The sequence below is a fragment of the Cygnus atratus genome, chromosome 27 (genome assembly GCF_013377495.2).
Source record: "Cygnus atratus isolate AKBS03 ecotype Queensland, Australia chromosome 27, CAtr_DNAZoo_HiC_assembly, whole genome shotgun sequence".
Taxonomy (NCBI): domain Eukaryota; kingdom Metazoa; phylum Chordata; class Aves; order Anseriformes; family Anatidae; genus Cygnus; species Cygnus atratus.
In genome coordinates, this window is record NC_066388.1 from 3,272,383 (window position 1) to 3,284,644 (window position 12,262).

The following is a 12,262-nucleotide window of genomic DNA, read 5'->3' on the forward strand; positions in this document are numbered from 1 at the left end:
TTTACTTTATTATGTTATTATCAGCTGAACAATGAAAAGAAAAAACCTTCAGATCCTTGCTTCTCAGAGTACTGGATGACCGAGCCATGATGATATCAAGGGAGTGCTCGGGCTGCTTGCCTTACTCTCTGCCTTCCAAGTAAAAGGGTGGGAGGGACAGGAGGATCCTGTGCCTCTCTTTACTACTATGAGACCATCTGGCCGATTCTACAGAAGAAAAGGGGTGATTCATGAAAAGTTTTATTCGCCTCCTGTGCGGAGAAATGCCAGGGTAACGTATTGCAGTCCCATTGTGCTTCCCTGGAACGCTGGTACAATTCGACACAGTTCTCCTCCCCAGGAAAACTCTTGCTTGCTCTTCCTTATTTTCCCCATCAGCGAATTTATTTCCTCTCCTGCCATGTAACCACCTTCTCTTTGACACTGCCTTCACAGGATAAGACAGCACTAGCCACTGAGTCAGTATCATCAACCAAAGTGATCTCGATTCTATGGGAAATGGCTGACCTGCTGTTCAGCACCTGCAGTTAACCTGTTACTGAGAGATCTCAGCTCATTTCTGAATCTCCCAGCGTGCTAATTCCCATTACACTGTTGGTTAAACGATGGGGAATGGATGAATCACGAGCACTTCCTTTTTGTGCCTCTAAAAGACCTTAAAAACCATGTTTAAGCTGCTCTCAGTATCTCACTCAAGTTGGATCCTGTCTGTTATTCTGAAATGATGTTCCCAGTTTTTGCTCATTAAAACACTGCTGTCTGCAGGAGTCAGCAGGTGGGGAGCAGGAAGCTGCACAGTATGAATGTCAAGACGGTAGCAGGTAGTTGAATCCCTGCTATGATGAGATACAGGCGAAGCAGAGATCCCCGCTTTACTTCTCTGGCCCAGCTCTGTCATATTCTGGCTGCTGGTGACAAAGGAACATGGCCCAGAGCCCAATTACTTTGCCAGCAAGTGGGCAGGGTGGAGGATGGCTCATCCCAAAACAGTGGGAGCTGATCAGAACGTGTTCTGACAGGAGAACTTCTACTGAATCGAGACTCGGATGATCCTGAAGAGAGGAAGAGGCCAGCAAGCTGTATCTGATGTGTTTTTTACTGGTAACAAAAATCAGGTGAAATTTGGGAAATACAGCACCCTCACAGACAAGTGGGAAGCTTTGTGTTGTCCCAGCGTTGCAACACAGAGGAGGACAGGTCAATCGTGCCTTAGCCAGCATGATTAAGGTAGATGAATTTCCATTATCTGATAGCTTGTAAACAGCTGCAGCTTTTTTTTTTTGTCATGTCTGGTCACCTTTGGCTTCCAAAAGGAAGTTTCCTATTTCTAGCTGAGTTGACTGGATATGAACTCATGCCTCTGGAGCCCAAGAAAGGTGTTAAAACGGAATCAGCCACCTTATTAAAGCATATTAAAGTTATGGTACATATAACAAGTGCAAACCTCCCAGGAAAACAAATGGATAAATCCACCAACCTCCAGGTTTTGCTGCGTGTTCCCACTCCCTACCTGAGACATTGCATCAGTGGCAGAGAGAAAATTGCATTTTATGCTTCTGGTTTACCTCTAGTAAAAGTAGACAGTTCTCCTCCTAGACTCCAGTTCAAAAAACAACCACAAAACAGTAATTAGAAACCAGCTGCAGACGGGCACATAGACAGGATTAGAGGATTCCCTTGACAGGGCTTGTGTCAGTTCACAAGACTAATTTACTACTCTAAATATCCTCCAGCGTATCCTCTTTTCTGCTCTTCTTCATCTTGAGAATGATTGACAAACACTAAAAGCCTTGCTTGCCCATTTCAGTAGCCTGCATTGTAATTTCCCCCATGGCACCCTGGATCACACTTTCTCTTTTGTCTTCCTTCTGTGTCTGAAAGCAGCAGCCACAACCAGAGAGATTTAAGCGAGCTTGCCACAAGAAATGGACAGCAAACCAGGCTCCCAGGTCATTAGGATGAACCATCAATCCTAACACAGGACTGTTTGTGTCATCCCCAAACCCGTTTTTCATTATTCCATCAGTTCTGTGTTTGTTTCATCTCAAAATGACCTCTAAGTACTGTCATCTGTGCTGTTGAAAAGTAACCTGAAAAATTCCCAGAGCAGCTCTGGGAGATCCGCTGTCAGGTGTAACCTCGTCCTCAGCATCACCTCGAAAACTAGTCCCATCGCTCGGGGAATGCACTGAACTTCCAGACTCTCCTAGTTCTGAGCATTTCTTTTCACATCTGTCTGTCTATTTCCCTTTCCAGGGACTGCAAGAAGAAAACAAACCAACCAACTGAAAAAAAAAAACCAACCCACAAACAGAAATGGACGAAGCAGGCTGTTACTGTAGCACTTCGGTGCGCCCCAGCCCTAGGTGCACCAACCAGCCTTAACTGCCCTGAGGAGCCTCGTCTGGGACCTCTACCAGAACCTGCCCAGTGGCCCAGGAGCTGCACAGAAGGTCACGCTCCTCTCCTTGCTCCAATCTGAGTGATGTTGGGAGGCTCAGGCTTGTCCTTTGCTGACTCTGCTTTGTTGCTTTACATTTTTGGGGTGGTTACAGGACATCAGCTGTAGCTGCCGGTGATGCCACCTCTGCCTGCTTTGCTCAGGTACAGTGAGGACGTGGTTTTGGTGGGGATGTGGCTGCTGCCTGCACTGTTGTCACCCTGGATCACCCTCCCTCAGGGAGCAGCCCTGCCTTTGCTGCTCCTTGACATTCAGATTCCTCCAGAAACCTGTTCTCAGCTTTCTATTTCAGCTTCAAGTAATCCAGATTAGTTGGAGCCTTGGAGATCATGGTTGCTCTACGATAATTATCACTAATTTAAAAAGCAATATTGCTTCATTTAAGGCATCTTTTTTTTTCTTGCTCTTAAAGAGCTTTGGTAAAATGTCAAACATTTGTGTAGAGCAGCAGGATTTCATTTTTTGGCTGCGTCGAAAACAGAATTTTTGTGATTATAAGGTTTTGACTAATTTAGGAAAACTAAAATGCAGTTCTGTTACTCAGCAGCCTTCCTTGCTAGGTCACGGATCTTCGCTTCCTCCAGTGAAGCAGCGCCCTGTGGCTCCCGTACAGGAGTGCATGCAGTAAAATCCCCTGCTCTTGCTGGTTGTATGGGGTGCTGTAGCACGGCTATGCCTTGAGCAAGGAGCCAAATCCAGGCTAACCGAAGCGTGGCCAGCACTAAAGCTTTTAGAGCTGCTCTGGCTACATGGATCACACGAGGGGTTGTTAGCCAGGGAAGCTCAGGTCCTATGGGCTGGCATTAAGTGGCTAGCAGTTAGGAATGTGGTCATGAAGTCTTGCTGAAGAGAAATAATGGTTAAAGAAAAGGAGGCAATGGATGTGGTAGATATGTGGGAGTAAAAGCCATAGAGTGGACAGGGAAGTATCATTTCCAGCCACCTAATTTGAAGGGCAGAATAGGCTACCTGCACGGGGTGGGGTGCTCTCACAGTCTGTCTGAAGCAAGCAGCAGTCTTGCTGAGTACGAGGTATACAGAGAAAGTATTTTGAGTTCCTAAATAGGACAGTAATCTATTCAGCTGATTAACTTACTCTTCTGCTGAGTATGTCCCTTCTACACTTATCTTTATAGAAAAGGTTGATGCCTAGTGTAGAATAAGGGAAGTTGGGTGGATACACCTGAAAATCTGCGTAGGAAGCAATTGCAGAGAGCTGTAGATGTCTGCAAACTTCAGCCTTTCTTCGCAACCTAATTCAACCACTGAAGTGTTAGGCATGGTTCCTCTTAGGCAATGGCATTTATAGGAGGAATCTGTGCAGAATTTCACAGCTTTTTCTTTTTTGGGAGGAGGAGGTAATAGCAATTCAAAGGGAGATTAGTAGAATAAAGAGCACTTTACCCTATCTGACTTCCACTGCTGCAGGGCAGACAGAACCTGGACTTACTGAGAACAGGTATCTTTTATAGATGCCACTGGACGTGGACAAAGGACCTCACAGTTCATGCTAGATCTCAGATGAAACCCCTGTTTAGGTGTTGCTACAGCTTAACCCGCATTTCAGTCAGTCTAAGCCTGCCCTAAATATCAAGGAAAAACACCTCTCATTGCACTATGAAAGTAGTGTGTCTAGAGAGGAACCGCGATTTAACTAGGGGAATACAAAGATTGCAGATTTAGTTAGAACTTTCCTAAATCTAGGTAAGTTTTGTTAAATAATTTGTGAGGGCATGTTGAATTCAAGGAAGCTCTTACAGGAAAACTTCATTTGGAGCAAGTCCACTGGCCAGATCTAAAGGGGCAGACAGAGTACATGCAGAAGTGAAAACCTGACTTCTTCCTGGGGAAGTCATCTGTTTTGACACTCATTTCACAGAAGTTTTGTGAAGGCTGAGTTTGCACTCCGGCATGCAGTGAAAACAAATCTTAACCTCATTTATTTTCATGCGACAGGATTATCATTCCCTGGCTTACTCCACAAACACTGAAGCCAATTGAGAAGGTGTATTGGACTTAAAGCCTTTGCACAGTCCCTTTGCCTGGAATGAAACTCTATTCAAGAAGGTAAGACAGACATTACGTACACAGATTGCCACTGGCAGTCTTACACACTGATTTCAATTAAGATATTCTTTTGTGGCAGAGATTCTCAAGTTGTTTCTGCAGTAATTTCAGTAATACCTGCTGATCTGGATGTTATGCCTTTATCCGACTCCTTATATCCTTCTGTTTCTCTTGTACTCCCCATACATACACCCCAAACTTTCCACCCCTGTTTATAATGCACCTGAGCAAGCCAGGTGTTTCTTGTTTTACCTCAATTCTTAGCTGGTGGAGCTGATGTTAATAGATGTGGGGATCATGAGCATGCTGTAAATAAAACAGTAGTAGTTCCTGATCTGGGAACAGCTGCTGCATAGAGTGGCAAGCACCTGCCAGTCACGTGAAGGGGATTGCGTAGCGAAGGGTAAGAATTTCTGTTTCATGGGGCATCCTTCACGGAGGACCTGCTTCTGGGAGACTACAAACAGCTGAAATGACCTTCAGCAGCTGATGGAACTATTTATGTGTCTGTCCCATTACAAAAAAAAGCTGCAGGGTTGGTCTTTTGCACAACAAAGTCCTTGTTCTCTAACTGGCTGTATCACGAGCTCCTCGATTGCTACTGGCTTCAGCAGCAGAGAGGGGAGTGCTCTGTACAGCTGGAAAGTCAGCCCTCTGGATGCGTGATCCTGGCCGGACCACTTCCATTACCTGTGCCTGCCTTCGCATGTCTGCAGTATAGATCTGAAAATGCTTCTCTCTTGGGGAAGTGTTCTGCCTTGTATACATGTAGAGTGCCATATAAAATCAGCTCTGGATGAGTTTCTGGTTTGGGGTGAAACCGTCTGCTTCAGGATGTTTTCTTGTTTGTTTTGAAGACTTCTCCTGCACCACTTGTCTGTTTAATACATATATATTTTTTGTCTCTAACAAAAGTAACAAGTAGGTTTTGAAAGACTTGTTATAGGCTTTAAAACCAACAAGACAAGAAAAACTAATAATAGAGGGAAACTAACCTCAAGTAAGTTGCCTTATAAGGGATCAAAGAAAGATGCAAGAAAATTTCTTAAATCCAAAGCAAATTAGCAACAGCTCTGTGTGGGCAACCACATTAGCAAACGAAAAGTGTGTTTGATGCGTTCTTGCAAACCCTTTTTGGGTATGTTTCAGACATCTTGGCAACCAGCATTCCAACGTGCTGACATCCTGGGCAGCATGAGCCAGGCTTTTCAGGGCTTCCCCTTATGTAACATCGACATCTCAAACTCCAGCACTTCCCAGCATTGACCAACAGAGAAAAGACTCTCTAGTGTTTGGTTTTTCATGTGGCAACATTAGTGGCAGGTTTTTGTGAAACAACCCGGTGTTCTTGGTAAATCCACTAAAGGTTAATTGAAAAAGAACAGATTTCTATAGGGTTAAAAAAATAATAATCCCTCAAATCTTTCTTTTAGTGCATAGGTAATGCTGACTTTTTTTTTTTTTTTTGTCATACACATTGTTCCATTACTAGCTATAACTTCTATTACTTTATTTTTCCTCTACAGTGTAAGCCTTTCCACAAGAAAAGCTACTGAAATTGAGCAAGTCAGATTTAAGGTTCTGTGTTTCAAAAGCTTGTATTTAGTAGAGTTCTGCACAGCAAACTTTAGGGTAATATGCCACATACCCTCAGATATAGGTATAAAATTAGTATTCTGCTTTTAAATCCCAAAGTCTCTTCAAAGGTGACTGAGCAAAGTTTAATTAAAATTCTAATTGCTTTATATTTCAGTGATAGCAAAGCAGAACAAATTTCTCCCCGTTAGAATCGTAACTGGTGAATAAATATTCATAGTCAGTGTGATGATTGAAATGGCAGCCAGCGTTTGGCCAGTGGGCTCCGTGGGTTTCTGCATAGGATGTGAGCCAGAGAAGTGTAAAATTAGTTTGAAGGATCCTCGCTGCTGTGTTGTGACTGGCCAGATGATAAATTAAAGAACATATTCGTTTGGAATATGGTGTTTCATGGTGTGAAACTTTCTGGCAGGAAGCTGATTATTCTTTGTAGTGGGGAATCAGATGCTGAGCACTTTGGGAGATTTGGTCCCAAGGCTGTAAACTGCTGCTTTGACCCTGAATACTTTTATGTCTTGACCTTTTACAAATTTATATCACCCGGAAAACCGGCCACAAACTTAAACACGCACATAAAGGTACCATTCCTATAGCAGAATCAGTCAGAAATTAGTCTTAGTTCTGAGAGAATATTTTCTATATGTAAAAAGGCCATTAAAACTGTTCCATTATTTCAGAACTTTATGCTTCCCTTTCAAACCTAACAAAGCATCTCTGGCTCAGACTTTCATTTTTCATGTTCACCGTTTCGTGCTGGGGAGTGTTTTGATTTTTGACAGCTTTCCAATGGAAAATTATTCCCTCAGAGCTTTTCTGATCAGCTCTATTGTAGGCAGGCCAAAACACAGCCCTCCCTTCAGGGAAGGTGCTGTACAAGCGGTTTTCGCGTTACTTACCAAGAGGCATGACTACAAAAAATGGGAGCCAGCACAGAACGAAGCATCCCACAACTATTCCCAGGGTCTTGGCAGCTTTCTTTTCCCGGGAGAACTTGAGGAGACGCACCGAGAAGTGGTGCTTGCTCTTGGGGTTGGATGCAGACCCGCTTGTTTCGCGAGTGTTTTTACGGTGGATCCGTAGGGTCACTTCTTCCGAACGGGATCTCTCAGTCTTCAGACCAGAGGTGAGCCCTTTGTTTTCCCTTTTGGCCACCACGTACACGCGGCAGTACATCACCAAGATAATAGTCAGGGGGAGGTAGAAGGAGCCTAGGGCAGAGAACAGCACGTAGCCTGGCTCTTCGGTGATTTGACAGATGGTCTCGTCTTCCGGAGCTGGCTCCTTCCAGCCAAAAAGAGGTCCGATCGATATCACCAGGGACAGTGCCCAAACGCACAGTAAAGCCAGGAGGCCTCTCTTCTCTGTCACTATGCTCGGGTATCTCAGCGGGTAGCTCACTCCGATGTACCTGTCTATCGAGATGATACAGAGGCTCATAATGGAAGCAGTGCAGCAAAGGACATCAACGGCTGCCCAGATGTTGCAGAAGATTCTCCCAAAGGCCCAGTAGCCCAAAATCTCCATAGTGGCTGAGAAGGGCAGGACAGTGGAAGTCAAGAGGAGGTCAGCTACTGCCAGGTTAATTATGTAATAGTGGGTAACGCTCTGAAGATGTCTGTGGCAGGCTACAGAGAGGATAACCAGGATATTACCCAAAACCCCAAAAATGATTAATCCCCCTAGAATAACACCAAGCAAAATGGCCTTGGAAATGTTCACAGGCCCCACAGAGTGGGTGCAGTTGGAGCAGTCAGATGAGTTTCCAGGGAGGAAGACCATGGTGAGTGGCTGACAGTGTTCATGCATGCACTTCACTCCCTTTTCAGGTGAAAAGAGTGATGAGATCAGTTCTCAGAAAGTCCTACAGGCGACATTTGCCTGGCTTTGCTGGAGAAAAGAGTTCTTAAGAAAGTCTTGGAAGTGCAGCACCAGGATCAACAAGAAGGATCCAGAAACAGAATAGAAAACCTGCTTTTATCCCTAAGTTCTTACCATTCTAGCACAGTTAATAGCCACCATTTCAGTCAAATTTAACCCCTTTTGCATTGTTCTTGGGGTGCAGAAGTGAGGCTGAGGCTCTTACTCCTACATCCCAGGGTAGTGTGATGAGAAGGATTACAGGCGGAATTACAGGTTAAGGTCATTTCTGCCTTCTTGGCAAGATTCAATATTTAAGTAACATAAATATTCCAAAGGGCCTCAAATTTAGGTGTCTCCTAAGAGGAAGTCACTGATGCTTTAATTGCGTTGCATTAGTCCTGATCCTGTTTTACAAGTGCCTTAGCAGAAACCTGGCAGGGTGAAGGCTGCTGCTGTCTGCTCGGCAATGTCATTTGAGATACCTGCCACCACTGGTCCTCAGGGGCTGAAGGGTCACTCAAAGCCTCTGCATGCCATGGAGCAGTTGGCACCTGGGCTACGAATAGAAGTTGGTTTACATCAGCTTCTGGCTTGCTCTGAAGGGGAGAGTGAAGTTTGCCATGTGAGTGACGTAGGCTGTTGTGCTCCTTTCAGATTATCACCCCCTGCAAGAGACAAAGACACAAACAATGTGTTTCCCAGAAGCAGTGCTCGCTTACTGCTATGGTTCCCATATAAGAATAGAGCGGGAAGCTATTTTAGGGAGCCTTCCTCAGGCTGGCTCCAGCCAGTGGAACCAACCTTTTTCAGCCCAGCATTGTTTAACAACTAAGGGACCAACGTGCATTTCGGTGCCTGAATTTTCTCACCAGGCTCTCAGCAGAAGCCTGTTGCCCTGTAGGGACAGCAATCAATGGTAACTATCAGTTCACCTGCAGAGACCGGCTCTGGAAGGGAGAAACCCGCAGGACACAATTCAGGACTACAAACTGTGAAGCAGGTTTGTAAATCCAGAGTTTAACCTGAGATGTATTTAAGTGACCCCATTACACGTTGAACTACTCGTTAGTCCAGCTGAACAGCCCATTTTAGGAATCTATAGGGAAAAGCAATTTCTGCGAAGCAGAAGACGTTGCAAGGAACAAGTTTCCTACTGAGTGGCACAACATTTTAGAGGATCTGGAAGCCAAGCTCAGCCTCAGCTGACTAAATATGGAGAAAGGGTACATCAGATGGCAAAGTGAGGGTAAGCCTGGGAACTGAGACACGGGGGGTACGACGGAAAGCTACAAGTGTCAGCTGAAAGCCCTTCACAACACTGAGATGTAGGTATAGTGTTCCCATCCAAAATATTGATCAGACATCTGAAAAACCACCACTAACTGTTCTGGTTAAGTCTATGCTAAGGTAAGGCTCTGAGAGTAGGAGGAGGAGGTCTTTCAGATGAAGCCCTCTTGTTGCGCCTTATGCAAACACCAAGCAGCAACAACTGCCATGTAGCTGAGTCTCAAAACTGCATTTTCCTTCAGGCAAAGAGGGCTGAAGCAACTCTTACTGCAAGCCCTGAAATGCCCAGTTCGCAAGCAGGGGGCATGGGGGAGGGGAGATAAAAGGTATTCCACTGTGGGAATTTGCCTTCCTTGCAGTGAAACAAAATTGGATCTTTGTATTTTCTTTTCCACAAGAGGGAACGAGTTGAAGAATAATTCCCAGAAAGGCAACGACAGATTTCAATACACACATCAATGAAAAGTGGCTAGCACTGAGCAGCTGTAACCACTATAGCCGTGGTCAGTATAGGTGGACAAGAAAATTAAGAAATGATCAGACTTGATTTTTAAGCACATGAAACAAAACTTCCCAGCAAGTCAAGGAGATGCAGCAAAAGAATGACAGATTCATGCCCCAAACCCACCAGATAATATTCCACCTGTGGAGAGAGAAGGCTCAGAGCAAGAGCACATCCTACACCCTGGTGCCTGCCCCAGTCCCCACTCACCTCTTAGTCTCTAGAAGGCAGCACAGCTCCTCTGAGCATCTGGAAAGGAGATTCACAGCACAACACAGCAGGCTCCTCTCTTCACGCAGAGATGGGACTCTCTGCCTGCAAATCCACTGCCTCTCTCCCTCTCTCTCTCCCTGGTGTTTTGATGATTCACCCTTGCTCTGCTCCCCTGTAGCCCAGTGCCTGTGCGGGGTCTGGCTCCAGCATCCCTCAAAGCACCCTCCCCAGTTGCAGTGCTCAGCTCCACGCTGTCAAGGAGCAGCAGTAACTTTACTGCTCTGCTGATGTAGCAGGCAGTATCCTTGCCATTACCGTAATCCCCTGCCATTCCCGTATTGCTCCGAAAGAAAGAGCACTGATCTGATGCCAAGTGGTGCGTGCAAAGTGTTTTTTTCCATGCAAGCTACCAGTTCCTGCAGAGATCCCAACGTGGAAGCCAGCTAGTAAGCTCCTGTTTATGGGTGAACAAGTAAATCTCGTTGTGGTACAGAGAGTTGCCTGCCAGATACATGGAGGATGAAATAAAAAACAAGGGGTGGCAGCCAGGCTGAGCACGCAGTCTGCACGCTGGGACAAAGTTCTGGGGCAGCTAACCTGGAAGTGGGGGACAGGGAAAGCCTGGAGAGGTGGGCACTGAAGATTCCTCCTCTTTTCTCCTGCTTTGCTTTAAGGAGAGTGAGAGCCACTGGCATGATTTGAAATAGGAAGATTATAACTATTAAAGCGTACGTTTAGAGAAGCTGAGTATGAAGTATCTTGGACACAATGTGCTTTGGAGGTGAGGTTCGTTTCTGCGTGGTTCTTTCAGATGCATTTTTTAAAAAGTGCCCTGAGTCACTGCTGATGAACAGATGAATATTAAACAGGTGGCCTGAAGCGAAAGGAGGGGAGCAGAAGACAGACGAGGATTTTACAGCCAGGAGAAAGCCATCCTGTAGCCTCGGGGGTGAGCCACATGACAGTTTCCCCACACCGCCCCATCTACCTCCTTATCCCTGAGATAACCGTGAGAGGGAAAGCTGGGTTCATGTGTTTCCTGAACTGAGACAACTTTAAATGTGATGCTCAAATCCCTCAGGAGAGAACCAGGTGAGGGCTGGCATCACGAGTAACCCTGATCGCTGCTCTAGCAACCTGGGCTCAGCTTTCTTCTTGGATAGCCATTGCTGCTGGTGAGGGGATGTAAAAACAGGTAACGTGAATGTGTGATTTGTGTAGAAGAGGCAGAGTTTGGGAAAGTGCAGTCATCCTTATCCTATGACAGTTCCAGCTCCTGTGTCATTTGCAGTTTTGATTTTAGAACAAAAGATCCCACGAGAGGAAATTAGAAGGGGGATGAGGGGAGGAGAGAATTCACACTGACTTTTAGAAGCTTGCAAACTGTGAGAAGGAGAGATTTGTAAATGCTCAGCCTCCATCCCTCCTCTGCTCTACTGGCACCTGTGCTGCTTGCCCCGTAGATACAAGGCTTGGTTTTGCAGGCTGTTCAGAAGCCTTGAGCTGACAGCAAGCCCCTGCGCAGACCGGGGTGTCACCCTGTGCCATGATTTCCCTGAGTAACAAAGGATGTTAGGAGAGGCTGAAGCCTAAATAAATAAAGGAAAGCTTGAGTTACTAAAGACCCAGGGTCCTAAAATCCTCAGAGAATACTCCTAAAAGCCCAGGGTTTTGCTCCTCCTGGTACGTGTGACCTCTTCATCCTGGTGGCTGGTTCCAAGCTCTTAAGTGCCCGATGGAAATAAATTTATGTTTGTAGCTTCAGTTATTAGTGCTGTGCTCAGAAACCATCAGCTCCCGATGAGTAATACCCTTGTTGGAGGACATCTTCCTGGAATGGAGGGAAGCAGAAGGAAGCGCCAGACGGTCCTAAAATCCTCAGAGAAAAATGAATGCATCACGGCGAAGAATTCCTACAGCCCAGGGTCAGAAGGGGCACCAAACGAAGGACAGTCGACGTGTGTCATCAGGTGAAGAGGACAGGGTAGGATTACTGACACAGCCGGGTTTTGTGAAGCAATCTTTGTGCTCAGCTCTGCCAAGATCTGTGCCAGAGTTGCATGTGTCCAGTTTAAAAGCTCTGTACTAATCAGAAAGAATTCAGGGTAAAGCAGCGGGAATGATAAAAATCTAGAAAACGTGACCTGTGGGGCTGGAAGAGGTGGAACTGTTTAATCTAAAGCTTTGCAGCTCTGAAGACAGGGCAAAGGCTGCTTGCAGAGGCTGTGGAATACCCGACACTGGGAGTTTTTAAGGGCAATTAGGCAAAGATCTGT

At 45.7% G+C, this 12,262-nt stretch overlaps 1 protein-coding gene across 1 annotated transcript in view; it reads right to left on the reverse strand.

The window, feature by feature from the left end:
• Positions 1–10,105, reverse strand: part of ADRA1A (adrenoceptor alpha 1A) — a 19,265-nt gene extending 9,160 nt beyond the window's left edge. The window contains exons 1-2 of the mRNA XM_035562815.2: positions 9,984–10,105; positions 7,021–8,649 (exon numbers count right to left, since the gene is read on the reverse strand). Of these exons, the coding sequence (XP_035418708.1) occupies positions 7,021–7,930 (910 nt within the window). The 5' untranslated portion in view covers positions 7,931–8,649; positions 9,984–10,105. The remainder of the gene's footprint in view (positions 1–7,020; positions 8,650–9,983) is intronic.
• Positions 10,106–12,262: the final 2,157 nt, after the last annotated feature.